Genomic DNA, 20,863 nt, shown 5'->3' on the forward strand with positions numbered 1-20,863 from the left:
ATACTTAATACCACTGAACACTACACTTAGAAACAGTTAAAATGGTAAATTTTATGTTATGTACATTTTACCACAGTCAAAATAAAAAAAGAATTACTAGAAAAATAAAAAACAAAGATGTAAAAAAAATGCAACCCCAAACTTTTTACTGTTAGGTTCAACAGCATAATATATTTCAGTAAATATATTCAGAACAGGGACTTCCCTGGTGGTGCAGTGGTTAAGAATCTGCCTGCCAATGCAGGGGACACGGGTTCAATCCCTGGTCCAGGAAGATCCCACATGCTGTGGAGCAACTAAGCCTGTGCCCCACAACTACTGAGCCCACGTGCTGCAGCTACTGAAGCCCACGTGTCTAAAGCCCACGCTCCACAACAAGAGAAGCCACCACAATGAGAAGCCCGCGCACCACAACGAAGAGTAGCCCTGGCTCGCCGCAACTAGAGAAAGCCCACGCATAGCAGTGAAGGCCCAATGCAGCCAAAAATTAATTAATTTTTTAAAAAAGGACAAATATAGGAAAAGAAAAGAGCTACAAAAACTGTACATGTTGTTTACTGAAAATGTGGTTTTAGGCGATTAACTGCTTTGATATTTGTGACTTTTTTGTTCTGCAGTTATCACTAAACAAATAGTAATGAGTTAATAGCTACATGTTAGACACCTGTAGGTTCACTTTGAATGAATACCACATATGCCAACATTTTAAGTTTTTAATGTGACAATTGAGCTTGGTTCCTGCTGTTAAATGATCTCATTCTAGATTGGATTCATGGCAGTGCTACTCTCAAGACATAAAGTATATCTAAACAGTTTCTCTGTGGTTTCATTAATAGTTCTCCTAATAGAGAAATCAGTATGTTGATGAGAATGGCAGAAGAGATTTTTAAAGCAACATTGGCAAATTCAGCATGTTCATTTTTAACTTTATCTAAAAATAAAGCAAGTGTTGCTGTATTTTCAAAATATATCTTAACAATTTATCCTGTAAAATTATAAATTTAAATTTATCCTTTGATATAAAAAATGGATTCTAGATCCATGATTTCCTATGCATGGATCTTTTCTGACAGATATTAAAATATAAACCTTCTATCAAATTCTTAAGGTGCTTAGTACAATATCAAGATGATCACTTGGGGCCTCCCTGGTAGCGCAGGGGTTGAGAGTCCGCCTGCCGATGCAGGGGACACAGGTTTGTGACCCAGTCCGGGAGGATCCCACGTGCTGCGGAACAGCTAGGCCCGTGAGCCATGGCCGCTGAGCCTGCACGTCCGGAGCCTGTGCTCCGCAACGGGAGAGGCCACAGCAGTGAGAGGCCCTCGTACCACAAAAAAAAAAAAAAAAAAAGATCACTTGCTTTGTTGATAATTATTCATAAAATATTTCGCTGGGTTTTTCTTTCTCAGTATTATCAGTTATTAGTACTTGATGACCTAAATCCCTGCCATGGTTAAGATGTCAGATTCTGGAGTCAGACTGCCTGGGTTTAAACTCTCTATTCAGCCACTTGCTACCTTCACACCCTTGAGCAGATTACTTATCCTCTTCGTACTTAATTTTCCTCATCAGTCGCATGCAAATTCAAGAGTACTCATTTCCCAGAGTTGTCATGATATAGACTACATGAGATAAAATATATAAAACTCTTACGACAGTGCCTGTCACACACTGAAAGTTTGGGAGGAGTTTGTTGTATTTTCACTGTTACTGTAGTTATTGTTATTTTGAGAATCTCTCAATTTTGCAGCAAACAGCTCTGCATTGGAGTGCCTACTACAATAACCCTGAGCATGTGAAGCTGCTCATCAAGCATGATTCCAACATTGGAATTCCTGATGTCGAAGGCAAGATCCCACTTCACTGGGCAGCCAACCACAAAGATCCGAGTGCTGTTCATACAGTGCGATGCATTCTGGTGGGTATAATGGATGGCCTTTCCAAATATATATATACATATATACACACACACACACACACACACACACACACACACTATATATATATATAAAATGAAATATCCAATATATGCAAAAGCATTTTTATGACACACAACCAAATTATGAAGCAAAAGAGTATAACAAACATGTGAGCTCATCACCAAGAAATAAAACATTTTGGTACTGTTATTTAAGACCAAATAGAACTTTCCTATGTGCCAGTTTCCAAATACATTCTCTCTCCCTGTGCCATGCTCATTCCTGTCCCCTATCAACTACTTTTCTGAGTTTATATTTATCATCCCTGTCTTTGTTTTATACTTGTTCTTATTAAATAGTAAATAGATGTAAGTGAATATTTATATAATACATTTAAGATATATAAGGAAACAACAAATACTCATGTACTCATCACTGAGTTGAGGAGCCAAGTACATTACCATTGAAGTTCCCTGGATACCTCCCAGTACAGTTCTTTTCTCTCCTTTCTCAGAGTCAGCCACTATCCTCAGTTTTGTGATTATCATTCCACTGGTTTTCATTATAGTTTTGACATGTGTTTGTATCCCTAAAAAATATATTGTTTAGTTTTTAACATTTTTGAATTTTATATTCATAGAATCATACTGTATGTATTCTTCCGCAACATACTTTTCTCTTGCTCAGTGTTAAGCTGGTGATTTTATCTATGTTGCTGTGTGTAGCTGTAATATATTACTTTTTACTGCTGTATAGTATTCCATTTTATGAAGATTAAATGACACACATTATTCAGTCTGTTATTGACTGACATTTGGAACTGTTTCCAGTTTTTTGCTATTTACAACAGTGCTGCTCTGAACCTTTTGTAAAAGCATATCTAGGGTATCTAGGGTATGTATTTAACTGGTTGTTGCAGGTGTATAGAAATGCAGTTGATAGTTTGGGCCATTAATTATATATTTAACCAACTTGCTATACTTTCTTATTAATTTTGAATATTTATCTGTATATTCTTTGAGGTTTTCTAATCACTCCTTCCCAAATTCCAACTTACAGGCTATGGTAGTCTAATATTTAGTCCTATTTGCTTATAACACACAAATTAGACTTTAAAAGATATTATTGTTTTATTTGTACAATGCAAATTTATTTCTACTTGTGTGTTAACTAATTTCTTTGCTCTGCATTTCTTCTTGAGTCTCAAATTTTCCTTCTAGAGTTATTATTATCTTACTTCCTGAAATATAATTCTTAGAACTTCCTTTAGTGTAGATCTATGGTGGTAAACTCCCTGATTTTTTTTTTTTATAAACTTATTTATTTGTTTGTGTTTTGTTTTGTTTTTTTGGCTGTGTTGGGTCTTTGTTGCTGTGCACGGGCTTTCTCTAGTTGCGGTGAGTAGGGGCTACTCTTCATTGCAGTGTGTGGGCTTCTTTTGTTGTGGAGCACAGGCTCTAGGCGCACAGGCTTCAGTAGCTGTGTCACGTGGGCTCTAGAGCTCAGGCTCAGTAGTTGTGCATAGGCTTTGTTGCTCCATGGCATGTAGGTTCTTCCCAGCCCAGGGATTGAACCCGTATCCCCTGCATTGGCAGGTGGATTCTTAACCACTGCACCACCAGGGAAGCCCTCCCTGATTTTATTTGTTAAGAATGTCTACATTTCTACTGTGCTCTTGAATATATAGTTTTCCTGTATACACAGTTCTAAGTAGTTACTTTTCTCAACTCTTTCAGACTGTCATTTTGCTGCTTTCTGCCTTTCATTAATTCCTCTTGAAGAGGCTGTTATTGGTCTATGTCATCCCTTTATAGATATCTTTTCTCTCAGGCTGCTTTTTAAAATTTTTCTATATGGCATACTACAGTTTTACTACGGTTTGTCTAGGTGTGCCTTTTTTTTTTTTTTTTTTCCTGTTTGGTATACATTCTGATTATTGCATCTCATTTCTGGAAAATATATAACCATTATCTCTTTAAATATTGCATCTCTTTTATTCTCTCTACTCCTGCCTATGGGGTCTCCAGGAATACATATTTTAGACCTTTCCATTTTACTTTCCATGTCTCTTAACTTCTCTTTTACATTTCTATCATCTTGTCTCTTTCTACTACATTCTGGGTAATTACATCAGATCTGCCTTCCAGTTTGCCAGGTCTTTCTTCAACTACATCCAATCTCTTGTTTACCCTATTCATTTAGTCTTCAATCTTAGTGATTACATTTTCACTTCTAAAAGTTCTACTTGGTTCTTTTTCAGATCTGCCTGATCATTTTGAGAATTTTTGTTCCTTGCTCACCTTTTATTTCATTTTTTATTTTCTTACATGTTTCATAGATAGTTATTTTATATTCTTAAAGTGTGAATTCCAAGATCTGAAGTCTTTGGAGGATGATTCTCACTCATAATATCTTATTTCCTCACAGATTTGGCTTTTTTTTTTCTCCCTTATAAATGCGTCTAGGTCCTTGGGAGACTCAAGGCCCTAGAATACCATTGTGGTAATATTCTACTTCTTTTTTCAAAGTGTTTATAATACCTTTAATCCTCTTTTTTGTAAAATAGCCTGACTGTATAGACAGCTCTAAATCTGGGATGGCCCTTCAGAGAGTTCTTAAATTTGGACAAGAGAGCTTGGCTTTGGATATGACCTAATCTGAGAAGGGACCTGACCATGGGTGAGGTAACTCTCTTTACCTGAAGCAATTCCAAAAGGATGACAGTAGAAAAGTCATTTGCTGGCAGCACTTGCAGCAGCTGGGGAAGTAGGTCCTTTAGTCTTGAAGGGGGACCTAAGCAATGCATCATATCTGCTACAAAGATCCAGTAGAAAAATGAATAAATGTTGTGAACTATCAATTTAAACCGAATATCCAATAAACATATGATTAAAAAAAACTGTACCTTATTCATAAAAGAAATACAAATAAAACATCAGTGAAATGTTTTTCATACCTATAAGGGGGAAAATGTTGTAAGTTTGATAATACTAAGTGGTTAATATGTACCAGCATGTGGGGAAATAAAAGCTTTTACACATCGTCATGGATGTGTTAATTAGTACATCCATTTAGAGAGCAGTTTGACAATACTAGCTGAAGATACAAATATCCTTCAACCCAGCAATTTCCCATCTGGGTGTCTGGGCTAGAGAAAAATCACATGTGCCACAAAGGGACATGTAAAGGAAGCGTGTTCATTGCAGCATTATTGTTAATAGTGGGAAAAAATGTAAATAACCTAAATATCCCTCAGTAGGAGAATGGTTAACTAAATTGTGGTTTAACAAATGGACTAGTATCATCATAGATACCCAAATGTATTGTGTTGAAATTAAGAATTCAAAAGTATAATTTTGAAAGAAAAAATTCAGGGATATGTATGGTATAATACATAAGTATAAATATTGAAAACACACATACAAAATTTAACTGTTGTTTATGGATGTATATATATGAAGCAAAAATACAAAACGTACGCCTTTAGCTGAATCTGTAAGAGATAAAAAAAAGCACATTAGGCAAAATGTTGATCCCTATTTAATCTATTGATAGATGGTACATGTTGTTTATTGTATCTTTTCTGTACTTTTTATAGTTAAATATGAAATTTAATTTTTAAAGATTTAGACTGTATACTTTTTTCTGAATGTATCACTTCTGCTGAGAGAGAATATGTAGGTTTCAAAAATTGCTCAGTTAATACTATGTCAAATGTGATTTAGTAAGGATTCCATGTATGTCTCTGGTTCCTTAAAAATAGGATGCTGCTCCAACAGAGTCTTTACTGAACTGGCAAGACTATGAGGGTCGAACACCTCTTCACTTTGCAGTTGCTGATGGGAACGTGACAGTGGTTGATGTCCTGACCTCATACGAAAGCTGCAATATAACATCTTACGATAACTTATTTCGAACGCCTCTTCACTGGGCAGCTTTACTAGGTGAGTTGAATGTGAAACCAAGGATCAACAGCAAGAGGAACTGCATGAGTATAGGAAATTTTCCATGGCTTCTCTCCCCCTGTCAGCTCCCACCTCCTATTTAATTGTTTTAGTTTTTAATTGATATGTGGCACTTTATACCTAAATCCCTCTGTTGTATGCTTAAATTTTAGCAATATAAAATGTATCCTCTGTTACATATTAATTTCAACATCATGTCTTTTCATTTTTATTATAAAAGTAATGCACATTTGTTGACAAATGTAAATATAAAATAATCATCACATTCAATGCCTTTGCTTTTTTGGAGAAGGGCTTTAATTTTATGTGTGAGCTAATACTATGATATTTGATTTCCTTTTCATCATATTTCCTGATATGCCTTTGACTTAATCTTTTTGGGGATCACTCTTTTAGATGAGAGAGTATATATGTGTATGTGTCTGATTTTTGGCAATCTGAGAGTCTTTCTCTTTTAGTGAAGGAGTTTTACCCACTGATAATCATTGTTATAAATTGTATAATTTGATCTTTTTTCTGTTATTCTGCTCTTTGAGTATTATTAGCGTTTTGGCTTTTTTCCTGATTCCTTTGTTTTCTGCCTTGTGGTGTGTGGATTACATTCGTTGTTGTTTGGTTTTGAATTGCCTAATGTTTTAGGAGGATTTTTAGGTTCTACTGGTAGTTACTTTTAAAGTTGTAAGCCTAAGTCAGAGTCCAGAGCAAAACTGTGTCTATTGATTCCCATCTATTTAAAATGAGGAATTTAGCACACTTTCACTTATCATTCTTTGGGTATTTGTAAATATAGTCTGATAGTAATTATTAATATTAATAATTATAATAAACCATTATTATTATGGACTTAGTTTTTAAATTACACATTATCTCTTTTTTAAATGATTGCATTCAGTTTTGTAGTCAGATTTATAATTATTATTTAGACTTCATTTCAAGGTGCAGTTTCATCCCTTTTCCTCTGCATTCTAGGAGGACTTTGCAAATTTGTCTCCACAGCACTAAACTGACTTGTGTTTCACAAGTTCAGCTTTCTTTTTGCCTCTTATAGATTGTATTTTAGGTTATATTTTGATTTCCTTCTCTCATCCATATTTCTTTTTATCTCAGCTTTTTTCCTTTTTATCTCCTTCCATTACCTTTTCATTTTAGATTATTCTCTTCTTAGGATATTCTGTTTCATTTCATAGAGGCCATCTCTTTGCAAAAGTCAAGGATGCCAAACAGTTGCCTGAAATTTTCCTCTGGATCCTTCTCTAGATCATTTTCTGAGGTATGCTCTTCTTTCTGATGGTGTTCCTTTCTCCCTGTCCTAGAGTATGTTTTCATATAGCCTTTTCTGAATTTTTCTCTTTATCTTTCAAACAAGAGATATTTAGGGCTTCCCTCGTGGTGCAGTGGTTAGGAGTCCACCTGCCGATGCAGGAGACACGGGTTCATGCCCCGGTCCGGGAAGATCCCACATGCCGCGGAGCAGCTGGGCCCGTGAGCCATGGCTGCTGAGCCTGTGCGTCCGGAGCCTATGCTCCGCAACGGGAGAGACCACAACAGTGAGAGGCCCGTGTACCAAAAAAAAAAGAGATATTTAGATTGACTATGTGCATAGATTGCCTTTGATCCTGTTTTTGCCCATTCATGTTATGGAGAACTCCATCTCAAACCATAGCTGAAGAGCAGGTAGACGAGCACAACTCCCACTCAAATTCCTTTTTTTCTGCCTGGCTTTCATGCAGTGTATTCTTGCTCTGCTAATGTGGCATCTTCTTCAGTGCCTCATTCCCTATACACTGAAGCAATGGCATGTATGAAATTCAGGTTTCCTAAATATACTATTACCAGGCTTATTTATTCTTTGATCCTTTCTACAGTTCTTCACTTGTGGAGACCACATCCACATCCTCCAAAGTGTACTGCAGAGCATGTTTCTCTACTACCACCTCATCATTCCTGCCCACTTGTTTTCTGGGATTTGAAATCACTGCCTAGATGTTAAAAAATTGGGGGAGGGAGGTTAGAGGGGATGGATAGAAGGCCTCAGAGGTCACAAGAGTTTGTATTATAGGTTGTCCTCCTGAATAGCAGAAGAGGACAACTGTGCAGTTCTGATTGATGGTGCAGTGGAACCTGGAGACTAGGAACACTGATGGCTGAGATGGGCTGGCTTCTAACGTGCCGCCTTCTGTTTTTATGAGCAGTTTTATAAGGTGAAGCCAGGGGATGCAGTGAGCTGATACCTAATACAGTTTTTTCTCAATCTGGCTATTATAATTAGTCGTTTCCTTCCTGGTGGAAGCATTAAGTTTTTAGTGTTGTAAGTTTTTGCCTTTATGCTACATAATCATGTATTTTCGTGAGAAGTTAGAAGAGGCTGCACTGGGCATTGTGAATGCTGGTTTATGTGCTAATGATTTTTCTTACCCCTTTCCTTTAAATAGATTATAAATGAATCAGTTCTTTTATGTGGTAACTACCTTGTGTCTGCTTTCAGGCCACGCACAGATTGTCCATCTCCTTTTAGAAAGAAATAAGTCTGGAACCATCCCATCTGACAGCCAAGGAGCAACACCCTTGCACTATGCAGCTCAGAGTAACTTCGCTGTAAGTAAACCATGACAATTATCTTTTTTTTTAATTAAATTTTTATTTTGATATAATTGTAAATTCACATGCAATTGTAAGAAATAAAACAGCAAGATCCCGTGTACCCTTCATTCAGTTCACTCCAGTGGTAACATCTTGCAAAAGTATAATATAATGTCATAAACTGGAAATTGATATTGATATAATCCACTGACCTTATTCAGGTTTCACACTGTTACATGTACTCATTTGTGTGTTTGTGTAGCAATTATTTTTTAACAATTGCTCATACTGTTCACCCTCTGATTCAGGTGATAGTCTGAATTTTTATAAAGTTGTTAGTCACATGGGAAGTTTTAAATAATTTTTATTTTAACTGTTCAGTGTAGCATTTTGCTTTACTGTAAGTGTACTTAATCTTTTTTGTTAATTGTAAGGCACTAAAGACAATCTGGTGTTTGGCAATCTATAATTGTCCTGAAGGCAGTGGTCAAGGCTTTAGAACTAGATAGACCTTGGCTAGAATCCTGACTGTGCTATTTGCTAGCTGTATGACCTTGCATAAGTTCTTAACCTCTCTGAATCTTAGTTTCTTCATATGTAAAATGAGAATAAGTATACCTTTTCTTTTAGGATTATTGTAAGGATTAGAGAAAGTTTATGACCAGTGCCTAGTGTAATACTTGGCATAGAGTAGGTATTCAAGAAATAGCATTCATTGTTATTATTATTTGTGCTAATAATTTTGTATATTGTACATCTGAGAAAGCAAAAATATGAATTATTGATATATCCAAAGATATTAACTATTATTAATAGTTCCTTCCTGCCACCCTTTACAGTTTACAAAGTACTTTCTCATCCTTTATGTCACTCAGTCCAGCCAGCAACATGATAATGTCTAGGCTGCTTCAGCCTCCTGAGTATGAGTGGCCACTAAGAACTAGAGACATATCCAAGGAGGCACACATTAACGCAGTCACAGTGGATTTTGCTGCCTTCTACATGAGAGTGCATAGTGAAACACCTGGTTTCATTAAATTATGAGAATGTTATCATCAGCATAGTATAATTCCATCTTCCTGACCTCCCCAAATGCACTGTTGAATACACTGGATTCTTGGATTGAGAAAACATCTTATTTTCCCACTTTCCTTTCTCTCTGATACCCAGAGCAACTATAGCAATCATCCCCCTTCTTGGCATTCCTAAAAGTCTATTCTATATATCACCTAAAGTTTTGGTAAACCATTATCTTCTATTATCTCCCAAGATCTCAGAAAAATACAGAGTTTTTGAGGAGGAGTTCATTCTTATGACACACAGATAAGAAATCCAATTGGCCCAGTCTAGTCAACCTATGGAAATCAGAATTCAATCCATATTTCAACATAGGCCTATGAAAGGACATGTTATCCCTACTTACAGATGAAGAAACCAAGGTTCCAAGAGATTAAATGATTTGCTCAAGATCTTGAACCCAAGCCTTAGACTCCAAATTTAACCTATGTACAGAAACCTATGTAATTAAGTAACTGTGCTAATGCAAGTAAGAAAGAATGCTAGAACATTATAGATGTTTATTCAAAGAAACAATTGCTTTAGACAATCTGCCAATTACAGAAATAGTTTTTTACGTTTTTTAATAATTATGCAAATTTTATAGGCTCAGTTTCAAGTCCCTTGATCTCCTGGGACTCTACTAATTCACAAAAGGTTGAAATTCTCTTTTTAAAAAACATCATCATCAACAACAACAGTCCCATAAAACCCTTGCAAACATTCATCATTAAGAAAACATACTCAACAAAGAAATGTTTGCAAATTATTAAAAGAAACCCCCCAAATCACCAACATTTAAAAATTTTTTTTTTTTTTTATAAATTTATTTATTTACTTATTTTTGGCTGCATCAGGTCTTCATTGCTGCACATGGGCTTTCTCTAGTTGTGGCGAGCAGGGGCTACTCTTCGTTGCAGTGTGCAGGCTTCTCATTGCAGTGGCTTGTTGCAGACATGGGCTCTAGTGCACGGACTTCAGTAGTTGTGGCACGTGGGCTCAGTAGTTCTGGCTCACAAGCTCTAGAGTGCAGGCTCAGTAGCTGTGGCACACGGGCTTAGTTGTTCCGCAGCATGTGCGATCTTCCTGGACCAGGGATTGAACCCGTGTCCCCTGCACTGGATTCTTAACCACCACGGAAGTCCCAAAATTTTATTTCTTTATTCAAATCTACTTAATAAGGACATACACTAGATCCTAAGGAGAACTAAACTGTAATACCTCAGTAGCTCAACATCTAGTTTTAAGACTAGGAAGCAGTGTGTGTTACAGTGGAAAGAGTGAAGTGATTTAACCCTGCATTCTACTCCTGTTAACTGCTACCAATGCTTATATGACCTTGAGTCTAAATATCATCTGTAAAATGAGGAGCTGGACGAGATGAGCCCTTAAATTTTTTCTTGCTCTGAAATATTGATCATCAACATTTTGTACATTTTTGGCCAACTCACAGCCTCCAGAAATTGTTTTCTTCTGAAACTATTTTATTTCCATTCAAGCAAAAGTTTCTATATCTTCCTAAAAGCTTGTAAGCATCTGAGTTTTGAGGAAAGATGCAATTTTAAATGCTATGAATATTAACCCCCATTAAAATTGTTAAACACTATTAGAATTACTAAGGGTCCTAATTTTTGTATGATTCTATAGAGGAAGGACCTTGAATGTAGGAAATGCTGAATAAATATTTGTTTAGATGAATTGAACACTGCATTTCTCAGTAACCACCCATAATTATTTGATAAATGCACTATTTTTAAAAATAGCAACAAAACATACAGTGAGAGAATGTATTAGGCTTCTCTGCAGTTGAGTTTTTAAACTTAATTGAGGATGATCATTCTCAATTATTAGAATGTTGAATGAGGGAGTTAGGTTATATTTTTGAAGTGCTATGAAAACTAAAACCAATATATAAGGACAGAAGATTGTTACTTTCAATGGAAATTGTAATTTCGTTATTCATAAAAAGATAATTTCATTTGATTCAAAAGTAGAGGAAGGGGCTTCCCTGGTGGTGCAGTGGTTGAGAGTCCGCCTGCTGATACAGGGGACACAGGTTCGTGCCCCGGTCCGGGAGGATCCCACATGCTGCGGAGCGCCTGGGCCCGTGGGCCATGGCCGCTGAGCCTGCGCGTCCGGAGCCTGTGCTCCGCAATGGGAGAGGCCGTGACAGTGAGAGGCCCGCGTACCGCAAAAAAAAAAAAGTAGAGGAAAAAATACTTTGCTTCTTAGTGGAAGTCACATATAACACTGGCTTTCTTACCAAAGAAAATGCTACTCTCTTGTCTCAAATTTTTAAATGAAGTTTTCTTACAGGAAACAGTTAAAGTGTTTCTAAAACATCCTTCAGTAAAAGATGATTCAGACCTTGAAGGAAGAACATCCTTTATGTGGGCTGCTGGGAAAGGCAGTGATGACGTCCTTAGGACTATGCTGAGTTTAAAATCTGACATTGACATTAACATGGCAGACAAGTATGGAGGTACAGGTAAGAACTGGCAGACATATTCAGTTTGCTTTCATTCGAGCTTCAAAGTGTAGATGGTGCTATTTTGCAAAATAGTAAGTTGAAACCATTGTTCCTAATGTAATATTGTTTGACTTTCATCTTAACTTTTTAAGTTTAGGTTGCCAGGACATCACTCCAACGGCTTTATTTCTTCCGAGTATTATGGCTAAAATTAGCCTATGTTTCTACCAAGTGAATCTTGGCATTTGATTTACAAGCCTTGTTGCTCCTTAGACATGATTGCGGGAACTCTTCTGGTCATATATCTTTGTGTAAAAAAGAATTAACCTGCATTTTAAAACTATACATACCTAGCAATTATTAATTATATTTTCAAACATTTAGAATTACATTTTAGAGAACACACACATCTAAGTATGTTCTCACCAGGCTCATTTAATATGCTCTTTTCTCAGTTTTGAACAGCATTGCTGCATCCTGAATCTCCCATTTCAGAGTTAACTTCCCATGGCTCTAGAAGCTTCAAAGCTTCAAAAGCACTTACTAGGTGCTTCCTTTAATCTCTTTTTCTAATAAGAGAGCCCTCTAACTATGTGTTGATTAGTAAGAGAAGTATAAGTTTTTTAACACTCATTGTCACCTTAGAGGTCTCTTCCTTATATACTGCAGTCAGCCCTCCGTATCTGAGGGTTTTGCATCTGCGGATATGGAAGCCTGACTTGTATTCACTGTACTATACCATCTTATATAAGGGTCTTGAGCATCTTCAGATTTTGGTATCTATAGAGGCTCCTGGAACCAATCCCCCACAGATATCGAGGGACACCTGTATATCCAAATTGCAAGTCAGAAAGAGAAAGAAAAATCACACAACAGCACAATAACACTGAACAGAACAAAACCTCAGCTATGAGCTTCTCAATGTTATGTTTTTTTATTTGTAGAAACATACTAGAGCTGTTTGCACCTACCTGTTATCCTGGATAAGATCTTTCTTGACCACCGACACTATTGATGTAGCACTTGGGGGACAGAGGGGAATGGGGTTGCTACACCTCATATCTCCCTCCCTATACCGAGACCATCTCACCTTCTAATTTTTTAAAAAGAGTTTTTAGGTAATATCAATTTTGATAAAGCCTTTAACTTTTGAAAGTATTGAATATTTCTATACCAAAGCTTCATAGTAGACCTTAAGCTTCTTAAGGAGTATTGTACAGACGCATAGGACACTGAGTTTATAAATGATCTGAATATTTAATTTTTTTCTCAAACTTGTATTAGTATGCAGTCTTTATCACTAGCATCACTCTTTGTTTAACTTTTCATGTATTTTAATAAAGTATGGGCTAGGATACTTGCATTCTGTCAACCAAAGTTGCCTTTCCAATGTGCATCATGGTTGGGGTTGAGACATAAATTCCTCTCAAATTCATTCATTCCCTGGGCTCTTTATCCTAAGGAGATTTTATTATATGTCAGAGATACCTTCCTGACATTTCTCTTCTATGCAGGTGAGTTCCTTTCTATCATCCCTCTACAGAGTTGTTTTGCCTTAATTAAAAATGAGTTCTTATCAATAGCAATATATGGGTATTATTTGGATCTTGATTCAAATAAATTACAAAAAAATTATAAAGCTCTCAGGAAAATGTGAACACTATCTGGATATTTGATATTACAAAACTTTTGTTAATATTTTTTAGATATGAAAATGGGCCTATCTTTTCTTTGCATGGCTGGGGCTGGGGCTCTGCAAACGACATTCCCTCTTTGCCAGCAGGGGAGTCAGCCCATAGGGGGCAGTACAGGGAGACTGGAAAGCTGGAAGAGGAGCAGGGGAGTGCATCTTCCTGTTTGCTTCCTATTCTTGTTTTTGTTTCCCGTTCCTGTCAGCATTACCCTAGTAAGTCTCACACAACAGAGTACTGAGAGCTTGTTCCAGTGGCAACAGTTAATTTCACTTTGCAGTTTTTCCAGCACTCACGGTAGCAGCCAAAGAGCACCCTCCTCAGAGATACCCGCAACAGCCAAGCAAAGCCCCTCCTTTGAGGTCTGAGCTTCAGCTCTGCTGGGTGCCTCTTCTGAGCGTTTAAAGTTGTAATAATTCCATCCTCTTCTTTTTGTTTCCTCAGTCTTAGAATTGCTCGCCGTTTTCTGCATTTACTGCCTCTGTGATACCTTAGTGTTCCCTTTTTGCTTTTTGAGTTCTTCAGTACAAAGGTAGCAGTTCTTCATATTGAATTCTATCTGTTAGAGTTATATGAGAGATACTCTGACTGATACAGTGGTTGTGTTTAAAAAAAAGAATCCTTGTCTTTCAGACATACTAAAATATTCACAAACGGAAGCATATGACTCTAGAATTTTCTTCAAAAAATCAGAAGTGGGGGAATGGATAGCAGTTAGATGGAACAAGGTTAGCCAACACATAATTGTTGAATCTGGGTGATGACAATATTGAGTTCACTGGACTATTATTGCCTTTACTTTTGAATATGTTTGAAATTTTCCATAACAGAAAGTTATTGAAAAAAATTTTTAAAGCTCCTAGGTAAACTTGTGGTACTTTTTCAAAGAGGGAGCAGCAATAGTAGTCTAAGATTGTTTTAAAATAAATGAAAATAATCAGAAATGGGGAATTTCCTTTAATATTATTAATTCTATCTTATGCTTAATTGAAATTTTGTCTGTTTTTTAAAAATTTGACATTGATATTTGTCTGAAGATTATCCGTTGCATACTTGAAGCCACATTACATAATTGTAGAATTTCAGAATTTAAAAGTACCTTAAAATTAAATCTAGTCCAGGGTTTTCCAAACCATGTTCTTCAAAACAACACGTTCCTATAGAGGTACCTGAAATGTTGCTGAGGGGTAAATGCTTAAGTGAGTAACCCTCTACCCCTACTTTAGTCAGAACCACTCAACTCTTAACTATTTTATATGTTGGATGTTGTATAAAATTTCATCTGGGAGAAAAAAAAAAGCATTCTTATGCTCTTAAATGTGAAAATCACAGAACTCTCACAGATATATCATGCCTTAATTTGCCTTATAACATTCTCACCAGTGTTTTTCACCAAAGACATCTCCCCAGTGTCTTTCACCCTCTGGTTGAACAGCTCCAATACAGAGAACCCATTACTTCCATCTTAATCTCACTCTATCAGGGTGTGCTTCCTTATACTGAGCCAAAATTTGTCAAACTGAATGTTCCACTCTGCGTTGTCTTCCATATGACACACTTCAGATTTTTGAAGTCTCTCACACCCAGCTGAATCTTGTCTAGGCCAAACTAACATTCAGCCATTTAGGTCAGGCTTTTCAAACTCAAGTATGCATGAGAATTACTAGGGGTGTTCCCAGACTATATAGAGATCCTACATCAGATCCTGTCAAGAAGTCCTGTTGACTCCACCTCCAAAATATAATCTAAATCTTTCTGCTTCTCTCCATCTCCATTCCTGTCACCCTAGTTCAAGCCACCACTGTTTTCACCCAGTCAACTGCGCTAGTGTTAACTGGTCTCCCTGCTTACACTCTAATTTACTATAATGCATTCTCAAAACAGCTAGAGTGATCTGTTGAAAGCATAAATCGAATATCACTCACCTACGTAAAGCCCTTCAGTGTCTTCCATCACTCTGACCTGTATGGCCATTTATGATCTGGCCTTTTCTACCTTTCTGACTTACCTCATTCTCACTCATTGTGCTGCAGCTTCTTTGCCTTCCTTAAACACATAGATTCATTCCTACCCCTGTACTCGTTGTTCTCTTTGCCCAGACTACTCTCCCTTGAGATCTCTGCTTTGCTGTCTCTTTTTTATGATTTACTCTCAACTTAAATGTCAGCACCTTAGCAAGGCTTTCCCTAACCACCAATCAAAAGTAATCCCCCAGTCACTCTATATATCAAAATACTTTTTACTTCTTTAATTATACCATCCATCACCATCTAATACTTAAATGTTATTACTTCGGTGTTCTTGTCTTGTTTTGTTTTGCTTCCTCTATGAGAATATAACCTTAGCTATCTTGTTCCCTGCTGAATTCCCAGCATTATATTAGTACCCAGTCCACAATAGCTTCTCAACAAATCCCCAGGAATCTGCATTTCATAGGCATCCCAGGTTTGGTCCATGGATCACACTTTATGAAAGAAACATTATCCTAGACAGTATAGAGCCATAACCCTTAGAAAGAATTGACCCAGGCCTCTAGACAGTTATCCTGAAAAATTCAGAATTTAGAGTGATGAATTAAATAGAATTTCAAGAGTAATCTAAAGAGTGATGACATAAGCACTAGAGTGGAATAATGTAGGCAGGGATCAGCGTAATGTGAAACTCACACATAGTCAAAATTACTCTTTCAAACCCCTTACCAGAGAGGAGACTACATTCCATCTCACTTTTTTCTCCAATCTTGAAATGAATTGCTGTTTTTGAAATTGCGCCCCGAGGAAATAGCTGACTTGCATTTGGAGTCATGTTGTATGAAAAATGCACTCAGTGCAGTAAGATACACATACTCTCAGTACCATGTGGGTACACAGACCAACTGCAGGAATAGCACAGGTAACCAGCTGAAGGAACAGTAGATTGACGGTCCCATCACACAACCCCTCAGGGACATATACTAATTGAGTGGGTTTGTGGGCAGAATTGCCTGCATCATTTAAATCATTTCTCTTTGTCATTTTTTTGTTCTCTTACTCTCTTAGAAAGAGGAAAAGATAATAAACTAGTAACTGAGGAGACCATTTCAGAACAACAGGATGGAAAGGAAGAAAACAGTGAGATGAGAAAGGTAGAAGAAAAGGGGAAAAGTGTAAGTAATACATATGAATAGAAAGGAAGATAGAAATCTGTTAAAGTTAAAAAATAGAGAATCCTGAAGATTAAATTGCATTTAGCCAAAATGATGAGAAAATCAAAAGTGAAGAAGACACATAGTATAATAAAAAGGTAAAGCTGTTATTTGGAAGCTCTTCACTTTCTTTCGCTCCCTTTTTAGCTTTACATGCTGCTGCCCTTTCTGGCCATGTCAGCACCGTGAAGTTATTATTGGAAAATAATGCTCAAGTAGATGCTACTGATGTCATGAAACATACTCCACTTTTCCGAGCCTGTGAGATGGGACACAAAGATGTGATTCAGACACTCATCAAAGGTTAGTAGTTATAAAGAGTGCTCCTAACAAGTCACTCTCAAAAGGTAGGATTTCTTGCATTCACCTTATTTTTTAATAGATTTATTTTATTTATTTATTTACTTACTTATTTTTGGCTGCGTTGGGTCTTCATTGCTGCATGCGGGCTTTCTCTAGTTGCGGCGAGTGGGCTACTCTTCGTTGCGGTGTGCGGGCTTCTCATTGCGGTGGCTTCTCTTGTTGCGGAGCACGGGCTCTAGGCGCGCGGGCTTCAGTAGTTGTGGCTCACGGGCTCTAGAGCGCAGGCTTAGTAGTTGTGGCGCACGGGCTTAGTTGCTCCATGGCGTGTGGGTTCTTCCCGGACCAGGGCTCGAACCCGAGTCCCCTACGTTGGCAGGCGGATTCTCAACCACTGTGCCACCGGGGAAGCCCCTCCATTCGCCTTTGAAATATAGCTTTACATGGCAGAGAGCTGCCTGGGTAGAAGGATGGAGGGAAGAGCCTGGCATCAGGAAACTCAAGGTTCACTGCTAGCTCCACCTGTTAGTAGCTGTTTGATTTGCGAAAAGTCACTGCACCTGCCTGATCCTCAGTTTCCCTTTATGTAAAAGGAGGAGTCCTACCCTGACCAGCTCACAGGCTTATTGTAAAAATCTGAAGTAGATGATATACATGAAAGCTTTTTGCTGAGAGTAAAGCGTTTAAAGGACTGTTGTTATATTTTTTAAACTTCTTTTTGATAAATGCTCTCTGTATTAGACATTTTCATTATATTTTTGCTTTTTCAGGTGGAGCACGGGTAGATCTAGTCGACCAAGATGGACATTCTCTTCTACACTGGGCAGCGCTGGGAGGAAATGCTGATGTCTGCCAGATATTGATAGAAAATAAGATCAACCCAAATGTGCAGGATTATGCAGGAAGAACCCCACTGCAGTGCGCTGCATATGGGGGATATATCAACTGCATGGCCGTGCTCATGGAAAATAACGCAGACCCTAACATTCAAGACAAAGAGGTAGAAATTCTACGTCTTTTTTATATTGTCTGCTCCAAAGTGTTTGGAGCATTGCCTCTTTGTTAACTAAAATTAAGGAAGGCAACAATTTGCCAAGTGAATTTAGCCAATATTGACATATTTTGCTAGTTTACTTACTTTAACTCTTTAAAAATACTAGCATATTATGTTTTCCAAGTCAGAAAATATATTCCCTATTAATTCATTGAATAAGTATTTATCAAGATTGTTACTATATGTGAAAGTAACATAATGAAAAATGTGTAAAATATGGTCCCTATACCAATGTTATTAGAAATGCATCTTTTATACTTTGTTGTACCTTTTACATTTTTTTTTACAAGTTCATACATAAGTAGTATATTACTTATGTAAGCTACTTCCCACTTCTGTTAGTTTTCATGTGTATTATTTTGGACTATCCAAATAAACAATCATGCTGTCTGTGAACAATAACATTTTTCTTTCTTTCTTTCCAATTCTTATGACTTTCATTTCTTTGTCTTGCCTTATTGAACTAGCTAGGACCGCCAATGCAATAGAACTGGTGATAGCTGACATCCTTAAGTCATTCTGGCTTCTCAGGGGAAGCTTTAAATATTTCACCATTGAATATGATGTTTGCTATAGATTCTCTTACATTTTTGGTTGCTAAGAGTTCTTCTAAATCACAATTAGCTGTTTAATTTTCATCAGATAACGTATCTGCATCTATCAACATGATTATGTTATTTTTTCTATTCTTTGCTATTAATGTGGTGAATTACATTGATTACATTGTCCCACTTATGATATATTTTTGAAATATATGTATTGATGGATTTTTGTTTGCTAATATTTTTGCATTTATGTTCATGAGAGAGATTGACCTATAATTTTCCTTTCTTACATTGTCAGGTTTTGGTAGCAAGGTTACATTGACCTATGAAAAGAGTTAGGGAGTAGTCCCTCTTTTCTTATTCTCCTAAAGAATTTGTGTAAGATTGTGTTAAATTCTTCTTTAAATGTTTGGAAGAATTCCCTGCTGAAGTCATCTGGTCTAGGGGTTTTCTTTGTGCAAAGGTTGTTAATAACTGATTCAGCTTCATTAATAATTAAAAAGACAATTCAGATTTTCTAATCATTTTCCATTCAGCTTTGGTAAGTTACATTTTTTTTGAGAAATTTATCCATTTTATTAAAAATGTCAAGTGTATTCACATAAAGTTCATCATACATTCTGTTTTCTATTTTATGTCTGTAAGACCTGTAATGATTTCCTCTTATTCATTCCATACATTGGTAATACATGTTGTCTCTTTTCCTTTTTTTAAAAAATTTCAGTCTTGCTTATTCATCTCTTCAAAGGACTCCAGTCTTTTTAAATTTTCTATATTTTAAGTTTTTCACTATTTCATTGGTATTTACTCTTATCTTTATTATTTCCTGCCATCTGCTTCCATCAGATTTAATTTAATATTTTTTAAAAGATTCTTTTGATGAAAGTTTAAATCATTGATTTTTTTCAATTTTTTTTTCAGTATATGTATTTAAGCATGTTTCTTATTCTAAGCATGCTTTAGCTCCATCTTACAAATTTGGATAATTTGTACGATCACTGTCATTCAACCCAAACACTGTCTGATTTCCATTTTGATTTATTATTTGACCCATAGATTATTTAGAAGTGTATTATTTAATTTCCAGGCAGTTGGGCATTTTCTCATTATCTTTTTGTTTTTGATTATATTGGTTTCCTATTGCTGCTATAAAAAATTACCAGAAACTTAGTGTCTTAGAACAACACAAATTTATTATCTTACTGTTCTGGAAGTCTGAGTCCAAAATGTCCTAAAAACCAAGGTGTTGGCAGGACTTCATTCTCTTTGGAGGCTCTAGGAGAGAATCTGCTTCCTTGACTTTTCCAACTTCTAGATGCTGCCCACATTCTGTGGCTTGTGGCTGCATTCCTCACAGCTAGCAGTGACTGGCTGAGTCTCACTCACGGTACATCACTCTGACATTCACCTTCTGCCTCTCTGTCACTTATTTATAAGGACGCTTGTGGTTATATTGGGCCCACCTGGATAATCCAGGATAATCTCCCCAACTCAGAGTGCGCTGATTAGTAACCTTAATTCCATCTACAACCTTAATTCTCCTTTTCCATTTAATACGACATAGTTTCAGATTCCAGAGATTAGGATGTAGACATCTTTGCAAGGGAGTTCCTTATTCTACCTACTGCACTGATTTGTAGCTTAAATTTTACTGTAGTTAAATAACATACTCTGAACTATTTAATCTTTCAAAAGCTTTTGAGGCTTTCTTCATATCCCCACACTTGGTTGATTTTGGTAAATGTTCTATGTATACTGGAAAAGGGTACTAATTTTGTCACTGTTCGATGCAATGTTTTATATACATATCCCTTAGTCCAAATTTTACATTGTATTGTTCATGCCTTCTATATCTTTACTGCTTTTTTATCTATTTGTTCTATCAACTATTGTAAAGATGGGTTAAAAATCTCCCACTGTGATTATGGATATGACTATCTCCCCTTTCAATTTTGTCAATTTTAATCCTGTATATTTAGAAGCTGTGCTATTATGTGCATACAGATTTAGAATTGTGATATCTTCCTCTTTGACGCATTTAACACTATGAAGTATTCCTTTTTATCTCTAGCAATGCTTCAAGCCTTTTTTGTCTTTCA

The 20,863-nt window shown here is 36.6% G+C and overlaps 1 protein-coding gene across 2 annotated transcripts in view; it reads left to right on the top strand.

The window, feature by feature from the left end:
* The window catches only part of INVS (inversin), a 136,417-nt gene that overhangs the window by 64,089 nt on the left and 51,465 nt on the right, over window positions 1-20,863 (top strand). For both annotated transcript variants that reach the window (XM_029202100.1, XM_029202101.1), the window contains exons 5-10: window positions 1,751-1,918; window positions 5,683-5,863; window positions 8,370-8,479; window positions 11,837-12,008; window positions 17,013-17,168; window positions 17,936-18,165. In XM_029202100.1, the coding sequence (XP_029057933.1) occupies window positions 1,751-1,918; window positions 5,683-5,863; window positions 8,370-8,479; window positions 11,837-12,008; window positions 17,013-17,168; window positions 17,936-18,165 (1,017 nt within the window). The remainder of the gene's footprint in view (window positions 1-1,750; window positions 1,919-5,682; window positions 5,864-8,369; window positions 8,480-11,836; window positions 12,009-17,012; window positions 17,169-17,935; window positions 18,166-20,863) is intronic.

The sequence above is a fragment of the Monodon monoceros genome, unplaced genomic scaffold, assembly GCF_005190385.1.
Source record: "Monodon monoceros isolate NGI ecotype Baffin Bay Population unplaced genomic scaffold, NGI_Narwhal_1 Super_Scaffold_5, whole genome shotgun sequence".
Classification (NCBI taxonomy): domain Eukaryota; kingdom Metazoa; phylum Chordata; class Mammalia; order Artiodactyla; family Monodontidae; genus Monodon; species Monodon monoceros.